This window comes from Sceloporus undulatus, chromosome 2 (assembly GCF_019175285.1).
Source record: "Sceloporus undulatus isolate JIND9_A2432 ecotype Alabama chromosome 2, SceUnd_v1.1, whole genome shotgun sequence".
NCBI lineage: Eukaryota > Metazoa > Chordata > Lepidosauria > Squamata > Phrynosomatidae > Sceloporus > Sceloporus undulatus.
This window is the reverse complement of record NC_056523.1, coordinates 243124364-243149482: the sequence shown is the minus strand read 5'-3', so window position 1 is coordinate 243149482 and position 25119 is coordinate 243124364. Positions and strand designations below refer to the sequence as shown.

At 40.0% G+C, this 25119-nt stretch overlaps 1 protein-coding gene across 7 annotated transcripts in view; it reads right to left on the bottom strand.

The window, feature by feature from the left end:
• Window positions 1–25119, bottom strand: part of TJP2 (tight junction protein 2) — a 103970-nt gene that overhangs the window by 17877 nt on the left and 60974 nt on the right. For 5 of the 7 annotated variants that reach the window (XM_042447247.1, XM_042447246.1, XM_042447248.1 and 2 more), the window contains 10 exons: window positions 17963–18016; window positions 13241–13365; window positions 10252–10354; window positions 8586–9162; window positions 7631–7734; window positions 7345–7498; window positions 5770–5881; window positions 5557–5690; window positions 4452–4518; window positions 756–906 (listed from right to left, as the gene is read on the bottom strand). In XM_042447247.1, coding sequence (XP_042303181.1) covers window positions 756–906; window positions 4452–4518; window positions 5557–5690; window positions 5770–5881; window positions 7345–7498; window positions 7631–7734; window positions 8586–9162; window positions 10252–10354; window positions 13241–13365; window positions 17963–18007 — 1572 coding nt within the window. In that variant the 5' untranslated portion in view covers window positions 18008–18016. Of the gene's footprint in view, window positions 1–755; window positions 907–4451; window positions 4519–5556; window positions 5691–5769; window positions 5882–7344; window positions 7499–7630; window positions 7735–8585; window positions 9163–10251; window positions 10355–13240; window positions 13366–17962; window positions 18017–23312; window positions 23376–25119 lie in introns of those variants that run through there. The other 2 variants (XM_042447245.1, XM_042447243.1) reach the window with 2 other exon arrangements.

The following is a 25119-nucleotide window of genomic DNA, read 5'->3' as shown; positions in this document are numbered from 1 at the left end:
AGCTTTTCTCTTTTCACATTTGAAACTCATGTATGTCTCCAGGGCACCTATGTCCTACTTTACAGGCAGTTGCTAAAGCTGCTCTTTGTCCCACTGAATTCAGCAGGATTATACACAGATTTAAAAAGGGTGCCGGATTTCCTAACTTGAGCGTACTACTTTTTTTTGAACCTTTAAGATTTCAAAAACTGATGGTAGATAACGAAGGTGGATAACTGGAACATACAACTAGGTCGTTCATCCTTCCTCCTTTTGTTATTCCAACTGAATTGTAGAGATAGTATCAGAAACTATCATAATCTCATAATGCTTCAGCCATTGATTTTAATGAGGACCCAATGAAAAAAACCCTTTTAACAGTTTTCAACAGAGCTTGGACCACATTACTGTATTAAAAAAATTACTGTTGCGTTGTTTAAAATGACTTGCTGCTGTGACTCATTCTATAATTTTTAGTTACTTCCTAAACTGTTTAAAGTACCAAAATGGCTCCAAACATCCCCTCCCTTAATAGTAACAAGTAAATGTTATAACTTTTACAAAAAATATTAAGGCCATTAGAAGCGATTCAGTTTTCGCTTTTTTAAAAATAAAATATCCTTGTGCCCTTATTATTTCCAAAATTAAAGTGTTACTTGTGGTGCATTGCCTTCACGTTCTGGTTTTTAATCTTGAAATAAAGCAACTTCTCCACCAAACTGTATTTTAAAAAAGCCCAGTTGTTTGATGTTGCAGAAAGTCTTCTGCATGCATACCTTAAGAATCTGATCCCCCTCTTGAAGACCTTCCTGCTCGGCTGAGGTGCCTTCTTGAATACCAGCAACAAATATTCCTACGTCATTCCCACCAGCCAGCCGGATACCCACACTGTCGCCCTTCTTGAATTTCACCATCTTTGTACCAGGGCTTGGGAGAGAAAATTATGCTGGGTTTAAGAATGAATACAACGTCATTAAGTAGATGACATTTCTATAGTAGGTTCCATGAGGGAAAGCACTAACTTTAGCATGGAGATAATTACAAGATAATTACAAGCAAATTACTCTATTGCCAGCATTCTGTTACGATATACACAGCCCTAAGTCCAACAGATGCCTGTTTATGTCTTATTTTGGTCAGTGTGGAGGTTGGTATTCTCCTCTTCCCTCCACAGCAATGAAAACCTTCGACTCCAGACTCACCATTTAATTACTGCAGCCTCCTCCCACAGCTATTCAGTGACTAGTGGAGAGCAGTGGGGATTGCAGAAGTGGCTGGCTATGTTCCCACAGTCAGATGCGGAATAATTATATCATCTGCTGAGACTGCAGAGAAACCTAACAGATCTCAGCGACTGTCGTCATCAGACTGTTTCTGGATAAGGGGACGTGGTCAACACATAGAAGAAAAGCCAGACGCTCCTCCAATTCCCCCCCAAGGTTGGGGTGGAGAGCTGCAGGAACTGAATGGTGAGTCTGGGGCGGAGAAGAGATGTAGTCTGGATCTGTTTGCAGAACATTTGGGCTACGCTCTGCCATGCCTATGTGTGAAACCATCCCATATACACTCATGCATCCACCCATCCTCATAGGCACCATTCTTTCTCACACAGATACAACACAGAAAACAGAAAGAAGGTCAAGCATACAAAGTCATGGACAGCTAGAGAGGAAGAGGAGGAAAATAACCCAATCACAAAAGAGAGAGTAGCAATGAGGCAAACAAACAAACAAACAAAAAGTAGATGGATAGAGCTGTCTAAGAAACCTTACAATGATCATAGCTGATGGATGGGAACATGGTTGATGGATGGGAGGCTGCAGGCTTGACTATAAATCTCCACGAGCTTGGAGTTCCATGATCTCACTATAGGAGGAGGTGCAATTCTCTCCAGAACAGGTTGAAGGCCACTTAGCTGAACAGATAAACCATCCAGTAACAGACCCTCAGGTTATTTAGACTGGCCTTCAGGCACTCCACTATTATGCTCAGGTACTTACTCACACCACTCACTGCTTCAACATGGATTATATAAATGGAGGGAGAACTACGGGGTGGAACAGACCATCCCTGAGAAAGCCACACTGGGGCTGCAACAACTGCACGTTGTGGCCCCAATCCTTCCTTTTGCCAGCCCAAAAAGCAGCAGTAAATTTCGCTGGCAAAAAGCTGGCTTTTCCTGACCCACTGCAGCTTTACAGCACTCCTGCAGCGTGCAAATGTCACTCTGTCAGAGCAGCCCAAATCTGGCCCACATCTGGGCAGTGTGAAACCAGCTTCTAGGCATCTTGGGGGGCATGTGTCGTCTGCATGCCACGCCCCCAAGCTGGTTGGAAGCCGGCTCTATTGGCTGGTGTGTTTCGCTCCTATGTTTCAGCCACCTACTGAATGGTCTCTCACACTTTTCATGTAGATTAAGATGCATGGGCCACATACAACCCCCCTGGCCACTTTGTTCCACCCTCAGCAAATCACAAAAAACAGGGGCAATTTTGCCATCTCTCTACTTCCAGCTCATCTCAGGAAATGCTTTTTAACTGCAGAAGTAAAATGGAAATTGGCTTCAGGTTTACCTCTAGCTAAAAAGGGTCCTCTCCTGGACCTGAAACAGCTCTGAGAAAGTAAAAGCCATTATAAACTCCCTTATTTTCCAACCCCCCACCAAAGGTTTAAACAATTTCAGGGTGTGTGTGACTTTCCAAGATCCCATGGGGGACAATGAGGCCCCCTAACTGCCCCTAGTTGTTCATTCAGCATATCCTTGCACACAAACTCACGATCTGCCACAGGGGCCCTCCATTGTCCCACCAGTGGGAGCAATATATTATAAGGGGACATGGGAGATGTCCTTCTATGCTCTGATACACTGAGAGTTCCAATTGGTGCTGATCTTGTTTTCTTTCAGACAACAAATCAAGGCAGGGCTTTTTGTTAAAGCTTTTTGTGGCCCAATTTACTTTCAAATGTACATGATTTTAAATGTTCTAAACTTTTATGTTTAACCTGTTAACTTGTTAAATAAGCTTTTGATAATAATAATAATTTATATGCTGGCTCTCCCCATAGGATTGAGGCAGCTTACAACATCGGGTAAAACACAGTATAAAATACAACATACAATTAAAACACATCCCACTAATTCTCCCCCCCCCCTTAAATTGTTCTGTTTAAATTATTGTATTGATTTAAACCTAGAATTGTTTTACATTGTTTATACTATATTGTTTTATTTCTCTCTACCATGAAATCCCATGATAAAAGGTAGGAGGATATAAAATCTTAGATAGACAGACACAGACAGATGTTAATGGGGCCCTGTGGAAACTCCTATCAAATTTGCACTGGAGTAGAGCAAAAATCTTCCAAATCACCTTCTGAAGTTTACTGTCAAAGCACAGCAGGAACACTATCTCCAGCATGCAACTCAGCTAGTCAAAAGGTAAGTATCAAAAGCTGCTGAGAAGTCCCAGAGAATCAACAGGGTTACACTACACTGTCTCTCTCTCCTAGCAATGGTCATTATATGCATCCAAAGCAGTTTCTGTTCGAAATCAAAGCCTAAAGCCCAACTGAAATAGATTGAAAAAAATCAGTTTCATCCAACAGTGACTGGAGTTGTCCAGACACCACCTCCTTAACCACTTTTAATGAGAGCTAGTGTATTCCATCAAATGCCTTTAGGCAGTCATATATGCCATAGGTGGGCAATTTGTGACCATCCAGTTATTGTTGGAGGACTGATGGGAATCAAGGCTGATAAACATCTGAAGTGCCATATGTTGAGCATTCCTGGTGTACTTGGATCCAGAACTATAAAGGAAAAGGCTAGAATGAGAACAAATAGTACATATGATTCAATAGCTAACACTGTGGTTGCCTGATGGAAAGAAAGCAAGTCTATAATTGAAATAGTTTCCAGCTACTTGTAAACACATTCTTTCTAACCTACGGTATCTTCCCCACAATCTTGTATTCACAACCTTGATAACTTGGTGGAATTTGACACTGTAAACTGGCCACTTTGCTCACAACCAATAGTTATCTGCATTTTCAGTTCTAAAAAGACTATCACAATAGCCAACTGCCATCTTAATACTGCTTTTTCTGCTAACCACAATTAAAAATGAAAACATCACCAAAGTCCTGAATGCTTTGCTCCTCAACCTTATGTGTGTAAACCTTCTTCCTTATTACAGCTAATTAGTTTGTTTACACCAGCATTTTCATTAACTGTGTTTAGTAACAAACTACAATTTTCTCATAATCATGATAACTGGCATTTGCAAATTGTACTGTGTAGTGTTACATCTTCCCTATGCCTCGATGGATACAGTATTTTGAGGAAAGCATTTCAACAAATTTGGTTTTAAATTATGTATTTAGTAAAAGCTTTCTGTTGATTATTACTTAGAACAGTGCAGTTTTTAAAAAGTGTGTAAGTTAACAGGTGAAGGTAAGTTAAAAACCCATACCCATATATTGCTAGATCTTCAGGACTCGGCTGAAGGAATGTTCTTGGGGCTGCTTTTGGTTGAATAACTGTATGTATTAAAAACATACACATAAAATCATATCAATAGCTTCTGTTTTATTTTTAAACAACATAAAAGACAGTAGAGACAAGAAATAGCATTAGGATAAGACCACCTACACCCAAAGGGTAGTCCAGGTTGGCACTATTACACCCTAAGCCTAAACCTTTTTACTTAAAAATATTTCCCTTTTATTTTAGAGAGTAAATATGCTTAAAACTGCATTTTCTATGCAGTCATCACTACAGTATTCACTACTCAAAAGTGCTTGACTTAGGAAAGCTATAATTTTGTTATCCAAACATGTCATCCCTAAGGTAGGATTCCTTTTCCATTTGTGGCCATTTCCAGAGCAATAGTCATGTCAGTCTATTTCAGAAACAACAAAAATATTTCAGTGTCTTAACACTAAGTTTATAAAGGTATAAGATTAGAGCCTAGATACTATGCTTCCACTCAATTATCTGGACATTAATCAGATCTCAAAGGCCATTTGATAAATCTGACCATTGTAATAGAATGCATTGTGTCTTAAATGTCTGATATATCTTACCACAATTATTTTTTCCTAATAAGAGGGTGAAAGATTCTTCTTTATTACTTTTACAGTATTTAATAAAATCATTTTGCTCTAGTTTTTTTCCTCTAATCCCTCAAACGCCATTGTGTAAAAATCCATCACTATTCTTTGGCTGCCTCCAATCTTTTGATTTATTTTCATTTTGAAAACCTAAAAATGATCAAAGATCATCATCTCTTAAAATGATAACTTGAAAGATAATTTGGCATGCATTTGCCAAGTCAAAGTAAATGACTTGCTTTGACAGTGAAAGCTCTGTCTCCAATCAAGGACAGTAGCTTAAGGGGATGATTCTTAATGCGCAGATTAAGATAATTAGTATGGTGGTCTGAAGCTTTAGTGATGAAAAGCACTTTTTGAAACTCATCCTATTAATCAAGGATCAAATTGATAATTATATGAACAGAAGGAGAATTGTTCTTCTTACTGAAACTGAGGGTCTGTCAGAGGAAAGCAACTACTGACCTGGAGGATCATCTTGATACTTCAGTTCACTCTTTGCCTCTGGAATCAGAGTAGCCGTGACATCACCAGTTGACCTGAAAGGGGTAGGCATGGCTCCCATTTTGGACAGTCTATTGGATGTGTCTTCTTTTGTACTGAAAGAAAATCTGTGAAGTTCAGTTAAAGCTAAAAGGTTAAAAACACAGTTAATTGTAAAATGAACATACATCCTACCTTGGCTTTTCCTTTAGTCTTTCATTGGAAGAATGGGAATCCAAATCAGAATGATGCAGCCTTCTGTCATCCTGAGGAGAGCAAGACCGGTTTGATTCTATTTCTGAAATATCTGTTGAAAGAACATTGCATAAGGTTCAGGCCGGCAAACCATTTTAATGTATGCTGACATCTATTTGCACAATAAGGCCTAAAACTAATTGTTCATCCCAACTAGAGTAGATGTTTTGAATCAATGGGATTTATGTAAGTGTTTACTTATAACACAGGAATTGATTTAATGGGTCCACTGCCGCTGGGACTAGCAACTGGATTCAGTTATGTTCCCCTCCATCCTTTAATCATGACAGCTTTGACAAAAACAAGAATGCTATCTGAGATTACATAAAGCTGATATTGGGGTTTGTTTCCCATCAGAAACAGAAAGAATACCTGCCATTGCTTGGCTTGCAAAATGACATGCAAATGAGGCATGTGACCACAGTTAGGGCAGAGATCTCTGCTTTTCCTGTAAGGATAAGAGCTTGGAAGAGTTACTTTGTTTGGATTACAACACCCAAATCCAGTGGTCATGCTGGCTGGTGATTCTCAAAAGAGTTGTAGTCCAAAAAACTGCCACCTTTCCAAGCTCTGGGAAGGGCACCACTCAACACAATCCATTCAGATCAATTTGTTCTGCGAGAAATATGGTATTACACAACCAAAAAAATAACAGCCCAGCCATAAAAACACATTACTTCTGGGTGGGCCAGAAGATGCTGATACAAGAAATATCCCTCTTTGTGACGATGGCTTCTTTGAAATATTTGTTGTCATGGTCAAGCAGGGATCTGAACTCTCGTCTTCAGAGTTGTAGTCCAATGCTCAAACCAATACACCTTGCTGAAACATACACACACACACACACACATATGGATGGGGACAGTTTCAACACATATACAAAGGTGAAAAGATAGCAGGGTAGAAATGGGAGGAGGCACCAAAGACAGCTCAAATAGTGGAGGGAAAAGCCAAGGTAGGAGTGCAAAGACCCATTTGTATTCTTTTCTCATTTCCAAAGATTCATTTCCAGTTTCAAGATAAGAGTAGAAAGACCAGCTTTTCATTTATAAAGTTTATGAAACTTGGAATGTCATGTGTGATGTTGCTTAATGGCTGCTTGAACCATGAATAGGCATTTTTTAAAATCACTTCAAATATAGTAGCACAGGAAAATTGGCATGGACGAAGTAGTGTTTAATGGGCAGGCGGTATATGCTCAGAGGTGATCTGCTTTCCATGCAGCCTACAAGTTATGGAAACATCAGTATAGGTAAATCAATTAAATGGGAAAGAACAAACCTGGTATAAAAAGCACATTCTATAGCTGATATTTGGCTCATACTGGCTTTGGCTCAGGACCTCTAAAGATTCTGGAAATCTCTGCCACAAAGCACATGAATTTCACACTTTGCAAGTTTTGTTTTCTACTTATCTAAATGTATATTTTCCCACTCCATTGTAAAGACAGACAGTTCATTGCTCCTTTGACAAAACTATATAGAAAACTGAATACCTTCTGCTTTAACCTCTCACCTTCTATTTCTGACTCGCTGTCATGCATGGAAGGAATGTTAATCAGGGTTTGTTTTCTGTCCCTCATGACAACCAACTGGAGTTTTCCTCTTGATTTTTCGATCAGTTTTCTGGCATCAGATAATGACAAATTTTCTGTCACTGTACCATTGATCTGAATGTGTAAGGTAAACATATTTACTTGTAAATAGCTTCAAAATGGTTTGTCAGTGTCAAAAGTTTCCATTTGGAATCTACATTTTTCCACCATTGGAAGAAATTAAGGGCCTATCATGCAAGAACATACTTTGAGAATGATGTCCCCTTCATGCAAATTGCCATCTTTTGTTGCCAATCCAGTACTGGTCATTTCTTTGATGAAAATCTGACTTCCAAGACGGAGACCGTATTCTGAAAATGGAAAATTGGTATAGAACATCAATGTAATTTTGTTTTTGCTTGCAATCCTCTATTCCTCCCAAGTGACTGACAACCTAATATTGACCATAAACGTACTGACCCACAAAGTAAAAACATACTCCTTCAATCAAACTTGGCTACCTGCCTGGGAATTAAAAAACAGTGTGTTGTCATGCACCTGGAAACTCACCATACATGCGTGTCATGTTATGTTTGGCTTGCTGGGCTACAGGTTATGTGAGCCTAATCTAGTACATGATACCTTGTGAGCTTCTAATGCTGCATTGTCTCCAGACTACATGTTATTTTGTTATTCTGTCTCCAGACTGAGAGAACCTGACAGACCAGATGGAAAGTACTCAAAGCTCATCCAGTTCAATATCCTGACAATGCTAAATAATAATAATAATAATAATAATAATAATAATAATAATATGACCTCTCTCACTGGTGTCCATCATGCCTCTGCTTAAAAGCATTCATCATAATTTTCAGACTGTCTCTCTGTCAAACAGCTTGTACCACCAAGAAGTCCTTCCTAATAATTAGTGAATTCTCCCTTTTTATAATTGGCTCTAGTGGTTTGAAACAAGATAAAATAAACCTGCTTATCATCTATGTGCCAGCTCTTCAACTATTTGAAGATGGCTTTCACGTTACTAAATCATCTCTTTTCTAAACTAAACATATTCAGCTCCTACAGCTGTTTCTGTTTCTCCATGTAAACAACTGCATGTGGGAATGGTTTGAACATGAGGCAGGGCACAGCTGTGTGATGCTGATAAGGACAGGAAATAATAAGCAAATGGAAACATTCATGTCAACCTATCCAGCACACTTGCCTTCATTTGATCTGTTTTTGGTGAGGAGAACATTAACTGGCCCATTTGATTCCTGCAGTGGTCCATACTCATAGTGGCGCTGCAATTCAGGTGAAGAACTGCGGGAATTAAGCCTGTCTCTGCTACCACTCTTTGCTTCCTTCTCATATGGAGGGTCAGGACGAGATCGCCAGTCATAATCTCTTGGTAGGCTCCTACCACCACCATAACCATGGTCATACACATCATCTCGGTCAACACTTCTGCCTCTGCTTCGGGGTCTTTGGTATTCCCGGTCCAAAGTTCTCTCTCTATCCATGCTCCGTCCCCGACTTCGATCCCGACTATAGCTGCGCTCTCTGCTGTAGTTGCGTCCCCTATCTGGACCAACTCTGTATCCCCTGTCAAGGCTATCCCCCCAGCTCTGGCTGCGGCCTCCATTTCCATTCCGCCAGCTCCTTTCACTATAGCCACTCCTTGCACTTCTACCATCCAGCTCTGCACGATCATCCATGACATCAAAGGCTCTATAATCATAATCAAGAGAGGGGCTTCTTGGTACGGCTGGAACTTGAACTTTACATGGTCTCTTCACCACCTATTTGCAGGATGTAAGAAAAATTTTGCAATTATAATTTTATCTTCATCTTTAAAAATCCATCACCACAAAGCTAAATTTAGGTGCAATGCTGCAGAGGACTCAGCCATGTGGGTGTTCCTTGTAGCTGCCCTATACGCATGCAGTGCTAAAATGCCAGCAGCAGGTCTCTGCTCTCCAAATAAGCTCAAACACAGAACTAGCTACCCAGGCAAGTGCTTCCTCTATAGCACTATCATTTCTAAGGAAGAGGTGAAGGGGCTTCCCTCCCTCTACCTCTTTCCTTTGTAAGTATTATATTTGCTGACCCTACCAATGCTTTGTTTTCATATGAACAGATTTTTATACTTCTGAGATATTAGCCTTTTTGGTTGCAGATTATTTTAATTTTTCATTGCCTTAGTGACAGGCAGTAAATTTTGCTAAACTCATATACACTGCAATATCCCCAAGCAAACATTAGAATTTTAAACATTCTCTCTCTCTCTCTCTCTCTCTCTCTCTCTCTCTCTCTCACACACACACACACACACACACACGAACACAATATATACAGAGAGGGGAGGAGAGAAAGATTTGGAAACAATTACTTATGTGTATGCATGTATACCATATTACCATATATATTAAACCATGGGTGTACTAGCACAGCACAACAAAAGCCAGGATTCTCCAGGAATTCTAGCATTTCATGGACTATGGTAGCATTATTGTTGGACTGCAACTTCATCCACTTGATAGTCTGGGATCTTGTGGGTTACCATCCAATGAAAATTGGGAAGAGGTGTAGCACATGCTCCCCAGTTCTGTCCTGTGCTATTTCTAGTTAAAATATATAATTTTAGATCATAAGGCTCCAGGATTAGATGTGAGGGGGGAGGGGGAATCAATAATGAATAGAAAAAGCACACATCCTCTGTACAGTATTGAACAGAGCTCTGGATCCAAGTGCTGAACTACTGAGTATTTGCTTGCTGCACCAAATCTCCACATTTCTCTGTAACAGCACACTTACATTCTCTCCCACCCAACCCTAACTTTGGCTAAGGCTTCCAGTGACCTCTCTGACCCAAATAATAATTAACTTACAATGACAGCCACTTTCCCACTTTTCCTTAACTGTTGCACAGCAAAAGAATGGGACACATTTTCCATAGGTGTACCGTTAACCATCACCACTCTGTCATTCTCTCTGCAAACAGAAGAATATGGTCAGTTTGAAAAGAAAACATACACTTTCATGTATATTAATTTCACCCTGGTTAAAATGTTGGGCCTCTGTTCAATGCCAGTGTTAAGGAAGTATTAGGGGAAAATACGACATGGATCTTCCACTCCTGTTATACACAGCCTGGTATACACAGAGGCTGAAACAGAGGGAGAAGGCAGGGTTCTGTTATGTCCTCTAGCAAAGTAAGCAACCTGATTCCATCCAGCAATATGGGATTAGTGCTCCCACCATCCCTGACTTGTTAAACAGGACTGATGCGACTTCTAGTCCGAAGCATCTGGAAGGCACCATGTTGCCTACTCATGCCCAGTAGGGACCCGTCTGTGTTCAGGCACAGCACCCACACTGCAACAGAGCTGAGCTTATTATTGGTTTATTTTGATTTTTCACACAAAACATTCCTTTTATTTCTGTGGCAAACTTTAGTTTCATTAACAGTAAAGGAAAGGTTTCCCCTTGACATGAATGTTTAGTCATAACTGACTGTAGGGGGCAGTGCTCATCTCCGTTACTAAGCCACACAGGCAGCATTGTCCACAGATGACTCCGGTGGTCATGCAGCCAGCATGACTGCACAACATTTCATAGTATAATACTTATTACTGTTCAACATCAATGGAAAATCTAAGGTTTTATCTCTTCAGTGTACTGCACATACATTCATCATAACTCCTTCCTTAACCTATTCACAAAGACTGGAGTGGGCAACTGTGGAGAGCTAGGGGGCTGCATTAGCCCCCCAGGTGACCTTGGAAGGCTGGACCACCTGCCACACTCAACCCTGCAAAAGAAATCAACTTTTTTGGTTCCAAATTTCCTCAGGGGAATAAGAGGGCCATGTTTTTGGGCCTTCATCTAAGAGAGACATTTTTTTCTAACAAGAACTGACCAAAAGCCAGTTCCAGTTCACTTTCTGTTTCTAAAAATGACTCTCTTCGGCTTAAATTGGCCCATGGTGAACATGGTGAAAATGCGTCACATACCCTGAAGAAGACAATTAGGAGCAAAAGAAAAGTTGTTTGGAAAAAATTGTAAACATTTTCTTTGATCCCTGGAAGTTTCCAAACCTGGTAAAAATGACTTCCACATTCCTCATATGGTTTTTGGTGACATTATGGAGAAAAATCTCTTTTGGGGGGGAAAAATCATTGTGGATTTGTTTGTTTGTTTTTACCCTTTTATACTGTATTATCATAAGTAGCACAAAATACTGCAACAACAATATCTTTCACATACTTAATAACTGATTTTGTTTTGAGCAGGTGACCCTTGACCCTTTGTTTTGAGCAGGTGACCCTTGACCCTTATAAAAATTCTAACAACAACATGGCAGGAGATATAAAAACTTCCACACTAACTCCCAGGACCCACAGAAGCTCATCTTTGCTTCCCTTCAACTTCCTCACAGTGAGAAGGCAAGGGAGTAAACTGCACTTACAAACTGAGTCCTGACCTCAGCCAAATTAGACTTTCCCACATGGGGATGGGAAATAAAGCCAGCTTACCGGACAAACCACCAGCTAGAAAAATGCTAGCCACTGCTTTAACTAGCAGGCCAGTGACTGAGCTCTGATATCAAAACAGAAAGAGTGCAACACTCCATCCATGCAGTTTCATGTCCTCCCTCTCCCTGGAGCTACCGAACCAAGAGGGGCTCCTATTGCTGACCACTGCAGAAGGAGAGGAGAGGGGAGGAAAAATAATTCAGATGATGAAGAAGCATCTGGAACTAAGCTTGGAGGGGAGATGAAATGGAGGCTCATAGATCGATTATTTCCTTCCTCTGAGAGACCAGAGCAGCCACATTTTCATCTTCTAAACTGTCTCCCTTCTCCCTCCCCTGTCCATCAGTAAGTAGCAGCCACACTGAGCTTTACAGCTGCCAGTCAGGAGAGGGTATGGACAAAGGGCTAGAGTGCAGTCCTCTGTATACCACCCAAAAAGCCACATATGTTCACATAAGCCACACTAATGGGCACAAAAGTGACTAGCAGGAATCCATCCAGTGTCACCAGGGGAATACAGTCACACCGCTGACTTGGGGACACAACCGTGCCTCTGATGACTTCTGATCCATGCACAATGGGCAAAGAAAAACTGGCTCATAGTCCTACTCTTACAGTAAGGGATGTAGAAGGGTATTATCAGCAGTTCAACCTCACCAAGGAAAACTATCACTGCAGCCATTGGATGACACAGGAGAATTCTGTGCAACTGCTGCATATCAGGGATTCAGTAGCACTCCAATCACTGCAGCCATTGTGCACTGAATCCCTGATATGCAGCAGCTGCACAGAATTCTCCTGTGTCATCCAAGAGACCACCATATCTTTTGTTCAGATTAAACCAATTACTAGAGATAGAGTTCAGTCAAAGGCTGCATCTGCGCTGCAAAAATAATGCAGTTTGATACCGCTTTAATTGCCATGGCTCAGTGCTACAAAATTATGGAATCTGTAGTTTTGTGACATTTTTAGCCTTTTCTGTCAGAGAGCTCTGGTGCCACAACAAATTACAAATTCTCTGATCCTATAGGATGGAGCCATGGCAGTTAATGTGGTGTCAAACTGCATTGTTTCTATAGTAGAGATGCAGCCAAAGTCAAATGATCTAACCACTAAGTCAGTGGCTAATAAGAAGATATGGACTATGTGCAAGGGTGGCAGGAGCAAATAGTGACACTAGCTTGCTTCAATGTATGCCTTCACATAAACATATCTGCTTTCTACAGACATTGTTTTTGAAATGGCAAATCCACTTCGTCTTTTGCAAAAAAGGCCAAATGTATTTGTTTGCAAAACGGGAAGAGAGAGACAGAAAAAGTGTGAGAGTGCATGTGTCACTTACTGAAGCAATCCATCTGCTGGGCCACCTGCAAGGACATCTGAGACAACTATGGATGTTTCGCCATTTTCAAAATGGGGGTTATCTCTGCCACCAGAAACTGCAATCCCAAATCCTCGCTTGGAGTCCTAAAGAAAAAGGGAGGGAAAGCACCACTTATTTTATTTTGGGCCCCGTCCCAGGAAAAAGGAAGTTTATTGAACAAGCAAACAGATCTTTAGAAAACAAACAACCAAATCTAAAACTGGTATAAAACTAAGGCTCATAGGGTAAAATCCTGTTAGTGCACTATGCCAGTATAACTACTGGCATGCAGCTACACCAGTGGGGGCCAGCCTGTGGGGACAGGAGGAAAAAGACTGCAGGCACATTGGCTATGAAGGCATTAGGTGGAAATAGGCTCCTTGCAGTCTTTGTCTGTCTTCTCTTGCCACAAATGTGTAATCCCAAGAAAAGTGCCAACAACAGCATGGTGCCCCAGACATAGTTTAGGTATGTCATGAACAATCCTTTATGAACTGAAATATACAATCTTCCCTTCTTACAGAGCCAAGGACTGTAGCACAAATTAAAATTGTTTCTAAAGTGGACACATGAATACACCACAGGAATCTGGACTGGATGGAACTGTAGATAGAAGGGGTAGTTACAGCAACACAACAACAAAGATAGACTTAATTCATCACTTATAAATCAGTACCTATGCATCAGGAAGTCCATAATTCAGATCTGACCTCCTCCATGAACTAACATGAACTTTATGCGAACTTAACTCTCAGATCCAATTCCCCATCCTCATGTGCAACAGGAGGGAATATAATAACTTCTACCATAATGTGGAAAGATTCCAACAAGAAAGCAGTGAACTTCTATGAACACTTGAAAGCACTGTTTTATATTATATATAACATATATATTATATATAACATATATAATATAGTAGATTTAAATTGGAGTATATTCTGATACATGCATCATTTGTAAGAGTATCATACAAACTGAACTGATAATGCAGAGTTGTAAAAAAAAACCCACAACATTCTGAACATGCCAAAAACTTCAACAAAATTTGACCACTTAAATGCTGGGTGATAGCATCTCAGAGTTTTGTTATATACATATTTTATTTTTATTTTTATTTTTTTCATCTGCTTGTATTTAAATAATGAAGTAGAAGTTAGATCTCACCCAATTTTTCATTTATTTATCACTCAATCAGGAGGGTCCCCCCCCCCAATTATTCCAGGTTACTACCTTCACCTTGTTTCTGTTTTGTGGAGAAAGCTTATTAAAAAATCTGTACCTTTCACTCCTATTAGCTTTAAATTTTTGATGAACATTTGACCTTGTTGGATAATCTTCACAGTGATATCAACAGGAGCAAAATGTATTCTGTGTGCTGGACTGTAGATGCTTTTAGACAGACGTTTAAGTTTACAAAACTAAAACAAGTCAATCTTAATCATATTGTACATTTTAACTCTTCATGCAAGCTGCCTGGGGAAAACTTTTGTCCTGAAAGATGGCATACAAATATTGATAATAAAAGCATAAATATATGCTGGAAGATCTCTGCATGGGGTATGGTAATTGCTGATTACAATATGTCAACTGAGCACAGATGTGATGCATTTCTGTCAGTTGGTAAAAGCACAAATTTACAGATAGCTTCTCAAAAATCCATTTACTTTTTTAATACTTTTTATTTTATAAATATAATAACACAGTGTGGTTTCAATAGTAAGTAATACTGTTATACAAATATTATTTCATATTCCCAAAACCCATAATCCCACTTCCCTATCCGTTTCATATTAATGTCACTGATGTCGATAAACAGCCTAATACAATATATTCACCTCTGCAATTAAATAAATATACAAAACTTCCACCTCTTCTTATAGTCAGCTTCGTTATTAAATATATCCCTGTTTTATAGCTAAGTCTTATCTAATTTCTTTTAGACCATATATTCCATTCATAGTTTGTAGTCATTTTTATAAAACTACAGTCAAGTAGATCTAAACAGAAAATAAGAATATAAATAAATAAATAAAACTTTTATTTTTATCCAGCTTTTCTGTGATGAGACAATCAAAGCAGCTCACAACACATTAAAATATCCACATTCCATATTATGTCTCAAATTCCGCCCTTTAAAACAGGATTGATTATGATACAATTAAAATTGGAGATTAAACTATATAATGAGGACAGAATAGTGGACTAATACATGATGTGAGGGGCGATCATTTTACACACACACACACACACACACACACACACTGTTCTGATCTTTATTTTATTGATAATCATTTACAATAGGAAAATATGAGTGTAACTCAGTGAGACAGTCTAATATATATTTTAATTATAGTATCATCTTTCAATTAGCTTTTTCAAGGTAATTTAATATATGTCTCCAGTCCTCTTCCCAATTCTTAATTGATTTATCTTTGATAAGGCAAGTAAGTTTACCCATCTTCATTGTATCTAAGACTTTAATGTTCCATGTTTCCACTGATGGTACATTTTCTGTTTTCCAAAGTTTAGCATATGTCATTCATGCCGCAGAAATTAGATATAAAAGACTTTTCAGATTAGCTCTTGGATCTTTCCCTTCCACCATATTGAGGAGAAATTGTTCTGGCTCTACCTTGATTTGAAAAAATCCATTTATTTCAATGGAAGTTAAATCCCAGGAATGAAGCTAAGTTGGTTCTGTTCTGTTCCTTGCAGGAACAATGTGCAACTGCTAGTGGACAGTTGTTTAGTACAGTACTTATAATACCCTTGTCGATCAATCCATTCAGCACTCCATTATTTCTCTGTCAGCTATTTAATGTTAACACAAGCTCTCTGGGCAGCCTTATTTAGAAATGCCACTTAAGTATAGATGGATCCCTTCTTGACACAAATACAATTGAACTCATTAAGGTTTGTAAGTCTTTTGCCATATATGCAAGAGGGAATGGGAACACTTGCCACAGAGTGGGAGTTTAGGCTCCTATCTAGCTTTTAGAAATGTGGCTTTAGGTTGCCACATTGTCCTAAAACATCATTCAGATATTGTGGATGGGCTCCAAGACCTTATTTGAACCTTACAACCCATTTTGTCATGTTGTGCTCTTGACAGCTGAATAAAACTGAATTGCTTTAGTACTTTCTACCACTATCCCAGTGTTTATACCTACTTCTTTTCCATTTAGTTCAATTAACTCAGGATTGAATTTCCATCTTTTTTTTAAAAAAAGACCACTAAATAAGCTGGAGTTTATGGATCCAAGGGAACACTAGTTCCCATAAATTATTTCTCTCTGCTCCTTGATTACTAGTGGCATCACTACGGGGGTGCAGTACACACCAGGTAACACCTCAGAGGAAGAGTGACACCCACTCAGGCCGTCCTCCTGCTACAATGTATGTATGCACCAATGCTGTGCACTGGCACCTGCCCTTCTTCTCCACTGCCCTAGCTCTCTTCACAAGGAAGAAGCCAAGGCATCAGAGGAGGAGAAGCAGTGTGTGTCTCTTCCATCTCCTCCTGCTGCTTCACTTACCGGCTGCCCCTCTGGCAGCCCTGGGTGAAGGTGACTGAAGCAGCAGGAGGGGAGCATGGAGACCAGGGTAGGCAGATGCTGCAGACCAGCAGCCCTTTCTGCATCTGATTGGGTGGCGGCTGGCTGGAGAGGGGGAGCAGGCAAAAGAAACAGCAAAAGGGGAAGGGTGAGCATGCACCCTTCAGGGCTGCTCCACCAGGCTGGTTCTCTCCCTACAGAGAAAGCCAGGCTGGCAGAGGAGGAACAAGGGCCAGCATGCCCCTCATGGCTGCTCCGTCAGCCTGGCCCTCTCCTTAAGGAGGAAGTCAGGCCAGCAGCAGAGGAGGAGGGATGAGTGCACCCTCTGTGGTTGCTCCACTGGTCTGGCTCTTCCCCAAAAAAGGAAACCAGGCCGACAAAGGAGGAGGGATGAGTGCATCCCTTTCATCCCTCCTGCTACTTCACTTGTCCAGGCAAGCGAGTGAGCCAGCAAGAGGGAAGAGTATGCCGCAAGGTCTGCTGCCACTGTCCAGCATCCTTTGTAAGGTCTCGCTGGATGGAAGGTGGCCAAGGAGGGGAGTCAGGCGAGCAAGGAAGAGGAAGGGGGGTGCATGCCACCACCATCCCCATTGGCAGCCCTCTGCACTAGGTGACACCAAGGCCAGTGCCACCAATGTTGATTACCAAAAGCCAATGTTGATTACCAAATTTAAAAAAAGATCCAGTTTCACGTGCACATAATTCTATCCTCTGTTCTATCATTATGCATGACCAGAACTCTAAAAACATTGATGTAACTATTCGAATTTTAGCAACATTAGATAGGCCTACATAAATAATTACTGTACATATTAATAAATTATCGGGTGTAACAATATTTAAAAGTGAACTTTGAGCATTCTTTAGGCCAACTTCCCCCAACATGGTGGCATCCAGGTAGGTATTTAAGACTATAACTCCTATCAATTCCAGATAATATGGCCAGCAGCAAGGAATCAGAGTTAAAGTGCAAAATGTCTGAAGGACATTCAGTCAGTTTAAATGCTCCAATTAAGAGGCTTGAAAGTGTTTTGTGATGGAAAATTGATTGCCCTAAGAATGAGGCCATGTTGAATTTCCCAATGCACTATCCACTGGCACATGTAAAAAAAGCTGTTAGAAAACTGGACCATAAATAATCACTCACTTTTTGTAAGGTCACTGTGTACTGCTCCCATATGAACTCTTCCATGCCTGGGGCCTGTTACACAATGAAAAGCAATAGTCAATAGAACATCAGAAAGAAAATAAATCTTAACATTCCCCACAAAAAAGACTTTTCAAACTGTATAAAATGGCAAGAATGATTTTACATACATTTTAAACTGCAGTGTTGCTATTAATCTGCATCACTAGAAGTAAATAAAAAATCAAAAGCAAAATGTAATAGAAGATCACAGACCATAATTGCCTTATACTCAAATACATTTTCCTGGAGAACACAAAGAGATTTCAGAGAACATGCCTTGCATGTAAATTACCTAATGATCAGCTAGTCAAACCAAATCTATACCAAAGTCAGGAACAAATCCTTTATTATTTCCTCAGCCAATACTGGAAATTCTCTATTGAATCAGAGCATAACCGGGGTGTGGAAAAAGGTAAGGTGATTCATTCAGAAGAGGAATTTGGGCAAATAACATACTTGATGTCATTTAATGTCACAAGTTCACCAGCTTCACTAGTACCAGAATGAATGAATAAAAAAAACCCAATATTCTGCCTTCTGCAATGGCTGGACTTTGGAAATATTAATCCCGGACCACAACTGAGCCCAATGAAATTGAATGGGAACCAGAATTGGAAGGTTTGTTAATGAGTTGTCTCCACAGTTATGATGGGAAAGACCTCTCATTGAGATCCTCAGGAAACAGCTGAGAGTGAAAACAGATACAGGAAACCTCTGATTATCTGACAGGCTAGAAACCAGAGGACTGTCAAAACATGGAATCAGTTGAAAAGCCAATTTTAGCTTGCAAATGCAAGACTGAACACTAGATGGTGTTAAGTCAATTGAAGGGGGAATAGTGTGTGGTTGAACGAGCAGACCAGGGCTCCAAAGTGTGGTATGTAGCTATAATTTACATCTGTCAAAATAGTGGAATGTCCAAAAACTAACTGTTAAAAAGAGGGGGATGCCTGTACTAAACAGATAGGTAATAAGTGGAATCAGCCATAGGTGAAGCTGTAATAGATGGAAACAGCCATAGAGAAATAAAATAACATCTGTATATTTTGTTTTTCTATGGCAGTTTCCACCTGAGGGCCTTCAAAGTATCTTCAAAAAACAAACCAACAAACAAACAAACAAAAACTCAAAAAACTAACGGACACTAACATCCAACATAAGATTAAAAACTAGAATAAAGAAGAAGGATGCAGCAATCACCACAATGGATGCTTCCAGACAATGCTCTTATTGTACAGTCACTCTGTCTTGTTTACAGCTCTGTCTTGTTTACAGAATTTTACTGGGGTCCAGATGTTGTTGTAACTCTTCTGTACTTTCTTGCTATTTCTGCTGCCTTTTCTCTTAGTTCAGAAGCATTAGTCAAGAGGGAAAGTCGGAAGAGCTGCACAATATCTTTTGATTAGTAGTGAGAAGAACCCACCATCTAGAAATATTGTCAGGAGTGAGACAACAATCAAAAAATTTCAATCAGTGTCAAAAGCTTGAAACACAAAACAGAGTAGCCGAGCAAAATGTCTGTAGTTTGAGCAGTGCTATACCAAGTTAAGGTCCAGATACTGATGTCAGTCTATGAACAGTTGGCTTGCCAGTCCATGGCGAGTTTCCACGAAAGAAAGAGAACAAAAACACTACCAAGTCCCTGGCATACTGGGGAGGGGGGGATAATTGCCAGTCCCTACATGATAACTTGAGGACTGGCAAAGCCCCCAGATAGAGAATGTTCTATAACCATGGCTATTTATGTCATTTATATTTGTATACTGCCTTTCTAGAGACACAGTGTCAGGGGTGCAGCTAAAATAAAATTAAATACTTAAGTCAAAATATACAGCAGCCTAAAAACCAGAGCAGAAAAAACCCAGATCTATTGAACAGTAAAACAGCAGATTTCAAACACACCAAATCGGAAATAAATAATCCTTGAGAGTCCAAAGGCTTATCTACATTTTAAAATAGTTACTAACTTGGAACACCAACGAAAAGGACAGACAGATTTTCTTCAGAAGGGAGTTCCCCACCAACTGTGCCTTTGACATTTTGTGGGACAAAAAGAAGGCCCCCTCCCAAAGATATGAAAAATTGGAGAAGTACATCTGGATAAAGATGGCTGTTCAGGTAAACTGGTCCCAAGTGGTTTTTAGATGATAACTAGTGGGGGGTTGTGCCTAGAAACAGTACTGGTAGCCATTAAAGCTGTTGTAACACAGGAATCATATGTATGTTTATTTCAGATCCTCATATTCTGCCCAAGTGTGCAATACTCTTTGTTGTGGTTTACAAATATTAAAAAACAAATAAATCAATAAAAGTACAGATTTTATAGCCAAAACAGTATCAATGTATTAAAACAACAGAAAGCTAAGAATGGTCAGAGTCAGCAATAACATTTAAATAGGTTGCAACTGCACAACAGAAATAATCCAGGCTGACACCACTTTAACTGCCACTTTAACTGATAACTGAGAGAGATTTAGCCTTCTCTGTCTGAGAGCTTGGGTGCCACAACAAACTACAGTTCCCAGAATTCCATAGCACTGAGCTATGGCAGTTAAAGTGGTGCCACACTAGATAGTGCAGATACAGCCAGAGTTAAAGCAAAAACAAAATCAAAGATGAAAAGCATGCCTGAAAATGAAGGCCTAAAAAGAATTTTTCTTTGGTAGTTACACATCACACAACTGTGGCCCACAACACTTGGAGGACTCCTTCAACATTGCCATTACTGAACTTAATACACAGGCAAGCACAATATAGCCCAAATCCCAAGCCATTTAGTATTTTAAAGGTTAACACCAGCACCATGACTGAGGACCAGAAAGTGAGGGATACGTAGTACAAACTGACACAGCAGTGGGTTGAATTGTTGAAACAACCAGTCCCAGTTAGCAGCCTATTCTGCATGTTGTTGTTGTTGTTGTTGTTGTGTACCTTCAAGTCATTTCAGACTTATGGCGACCCCAAGGCAACCCTGGGGTTTTCTCGGCAGATTTCTTCATAGGGGGTTTGCTATTGCCATCCCCTGTGGCTGAGAGAGGATGACTTGCCCAAGGTCGCCCAGTGGGTTTTATAGCAGAGCTGGGATTCAAACCCTGTTCTCCAGTGTCATAATCCAATATTCAAACTGCTACACCACACTGTAGCCTTCTCTGCAATAAGTGATGTTCTCAGACTGTCTTCAAGTATAGCCTCATATATAATTCATTTCAATAATCCAAGTGGTGTAGGAATGGGGGTGAGGGGTTGCCAGTGTATGAATGACCATAGCAAGGCTATCTCTGCCCAGGTAGAGTCACAGCAAGTAAATCAGTCAGAGCTGATAAGTTACTCCATGCTATTTGGACCTCAGATGATAGAACTAAATCTATGAGTACCCATAATACTCCTTCACTCCATCAAGATACAAAAATGGGTTCCTTTTAATTACTGTTGTTGCTAAACTAAGGGACTGTGCAGCCACCTTCAGGTGCGGTGGATCGGGGCCACAGCAACCACATGCCACAGCCCTGATCCAGCAATTCCAGGGTGCAAAAAAAGAGCTGCAAAAAGCAGCTCCTTTTTGCGCCCTGGAAAAGGTGTGATAGCCGCAGTGCCATGGCTTGAAGGTGCTGCATCGTGTGGACGCAGTATCAGAGGAACGGCATGTGGTGCCATGGTGCCCTGGGGATGGAGTCGGGGCATGCGCTGTGTAGACTCCTCCCCTAGGCTGGCTTTAATGGCCAGTCTGCACAGGGCCTAAGTGGCACTTACTGCACTTACAGTGGACTCTTGGTATCTTCTGGGATTTGGTACCAGGATCCCCCATTGATACCAAAATCAGTGGATGTTCAAGTCTCATTACATACAGTGGGATCATAAAACGGTGTCCCTTATATAAAATAGCAAAATCAGGTTCGCTTTTGGGATTTTTAAAAAATATATATATTTTCAAGCCGTGGATGGTCGAATCCATGGATGCAGCAGAATCTGTGGATACAGAGGTCCAAGTGTACTTACGTATTTACAGGCTATTTTGATTACAAATGTGGAGAGCTACTTTGGATGGACAGGGATGTTTATAAAAGCTTCTTCAGTGTCATAAGGTAAGGTGTACACTTACTACTTTCAAGAAGCCCTAAATTGCAAAGAATAATCAATCTCATTGTTGGATCACAAGATCAGTTAAATCATTTTTCATTTTATCTTCACACCATTCTTCTAACTGGTCTTGATCTCCCTTCCTCCACCTTCCCCTTTATTGCACAAGAAACTCTATTTGCATATAGCTACTGTAGAATTTGAATTAATGCAAAAACAAAAATATTTTTATTTGTGAAAGAGCTACAAATTATTCCACTATTTATGAAGTTAGCGTAGTAACTTGTGCCACAGCAGATGGTAGATAATATAAATATTCCTGGACTTATACCAAGAAAAAATAAAATTGTCTTCAGTTTTTCATCCTGCAGCAATCAAACTAAGAGGAACCAGCTCCTGAGGTCACATTTTACAGGTCAGCGAACGCAGAACCAACGAAGTACTGAAAGTTCACCTTGGGAGTTCACTAGGCACAAAAGCCATCTGTGCTGTTCTAAATCTCTAACTGATAATCTCTTAAACATTATAAAATTTACAGCTGTTTGCCACTGCAGAGATACTAACCAATACTGACAGATTAATGGAAGGAGCAAATGAGCGTGGGGGGCTGGGTAAGACCACAGATGTTATAAGTCACCATCTGAAGACTTCCGACTGTACCAGAGAGAAGATTAAACGCTCTGTCATAACAAGCATAAAATTCCAACTATATTCAAAGCCAACAAACCTAGGGCAAATAAGGAACCAATACTGCAAATGCACTAGGAAATGAACTAAGTACCATCTATTCCTGACAAGGTATTAATGCATCATTTTGGGGAAATGCAAAAATGTAATATGAACACATTATGACCTGACACAGCATTAAACTGGTAAAGACATAAGTGATTTAACAAATTCTACCAAGACAATATTAAATGAAAAAAACTTTTGTATGAGCAAACTTTATCACAAGCACAATTTTGCACTTAATTAATTCTAATTAGAATACTAATTTGATGATTAATGTGTCAGTCATATTTAATAAATATATATATATAAATATATGACAAGCATAAAAGTCAAAGCGACCCTTAACTGCAAACTACGTTAAACTAAACTAATGATACTATATTTCCATCACTATAAAGTCATGTTAGTCATTTTTAAAATACAAAATCTTAATGGATGAAGGGTGGGAAAGTTAAATAATATACATGTGTATTTTTAAAATACTGAAAAATTAACTCACGTGCCATTTTATAATCCTCAACTTTTTCACAGCATGCAGCCACATTCGTTGTAGTGCTTGAGCTGTCTTCATTGTAGCTGGCTATAATCTGTTAAGGGACTCTGAATGTCCCAGTCTTTTCATTAGTTTCTACCACTCAAACATTGTTATGTAATTCTAATACAATAGTGGCCTACATACTCAGCCAATCCTGCCATCATTTCACATGGTAACATATAAAACCCCCGAAACATGCACAAATGAGAACACACCTACCTCATCAATCAATGTCACTTTCTAAACTGAAAAATAATCCCATACTGTAATTTGACATTCCTGTTTAAAGAACTAATGTTCCCTGCTAGGCAAAAATCAACATGGAGAATCTTTCCCTCCAAGGGGATTGCAGCAACATGGGAACATGGCAATTAGTTATATGAGAAGCTTATAGGTACAAGACTCAAAAGTGCTATTTAGTATACAAATGTTGTATGCTATACAGTATATGCAATCTGAGCTAAACAAGAAATTTTACTTTTTTGGACTACAGTTTAAAGAATTCAGTAAAGCATGCTGCCTAGGAGATTCTTGGAGTTGTAATCCAAAATGTTATTGTTTTGTTTTTCACTCTGAGATCACATTGCTCTTAGGCTGGCTTCTGTAAGCATCAGCATATAACATTATAGCAGAAGGGTCCCCTCTCCAGGCTTGTCCCGCAATTCTAAGCCTTTGGGCTCCTGTCACACACTTTGCCCCCTTGCCCCTCAAGATCCCTTCCTGGATCAGTTACTTAGGCCTCAAGGTGATCCCTATATGGACCAGTGGATGTGTTGTTCAGTGGGTTCACTGTGTTAAGTGAAACCAGACTCTCTATCAAAACTTAGCAGCAACAGCAAGAAGCAGTTGTGTGTGGGGGTGGGGGAGAAACAAGCAGTTTATTAATACAATATTAGATTCTACATTAAGCCCTGAGCTATTTCATGACTCACTAGCAAATCTCTATTACAACTTTTCCCGCTCTAAGCAATTTTTCTTCATCTTCTTTTAATGTTATCCCTACCTGTATACCATCTTTCCCCTATCTACCTTCAATTTTATCCCTATCTCTAAGCCATCTTTCCCCATCTGTCTTCTGAGAGAGATAAGCCTCAGTTTTGCATCCTTTCTCCTTCATAGCCCCCCACCCCTTCACACCATTCTCTGAGCTGTGACTGGCTGGCATCACCTAAGCTTCCCCAGCTCCTTTCTTCACACCTTTTTCCTGTGAATCAATGCACTGCTAACTCACCCCATGGCACTCAACCTCTGCTTGCTTCCTGCTGGGTTCAGCCAGGGGTGATCCTAATGGCAGTCACCTCTCTTCTACTTGATAACAGGTAAGTACTTAATCTCTCACCAAGTGACTCTGACAGTTGTTATGCTCTCTCAATGGAGAAAACCTGTAGCTCAATCGTGCCACCTCCTGGCTTGCAAAGCAAAAAGTTACCTGTTCCAACTGGGTTTTGCATGCAGAAGAGCATCTTAGAAAGTAACAGGAATACAGAGAATTACAGAGGAAGAGCCAGCCAACTGAATTGCACATTATCCAAAAAGATCTCCTGTCTGCACTACATTAGTTCTGCCAAGGGCTTACTGATCTCGGTGATGCATTACCAGCCGTAAGCTGCAAAAGGTTGCAAATCAGTTTCTGTCAGAGGAATTTTTTCCAGTTTCTGAACACACAGTTTGCTTACGAGAACCTGCCTGTAATATTCGGTCAGTGATGCCATCTGATGCTATGATTATCTTATTAAGACAACCATGAACAGTTACATATTCAGTACAGTAA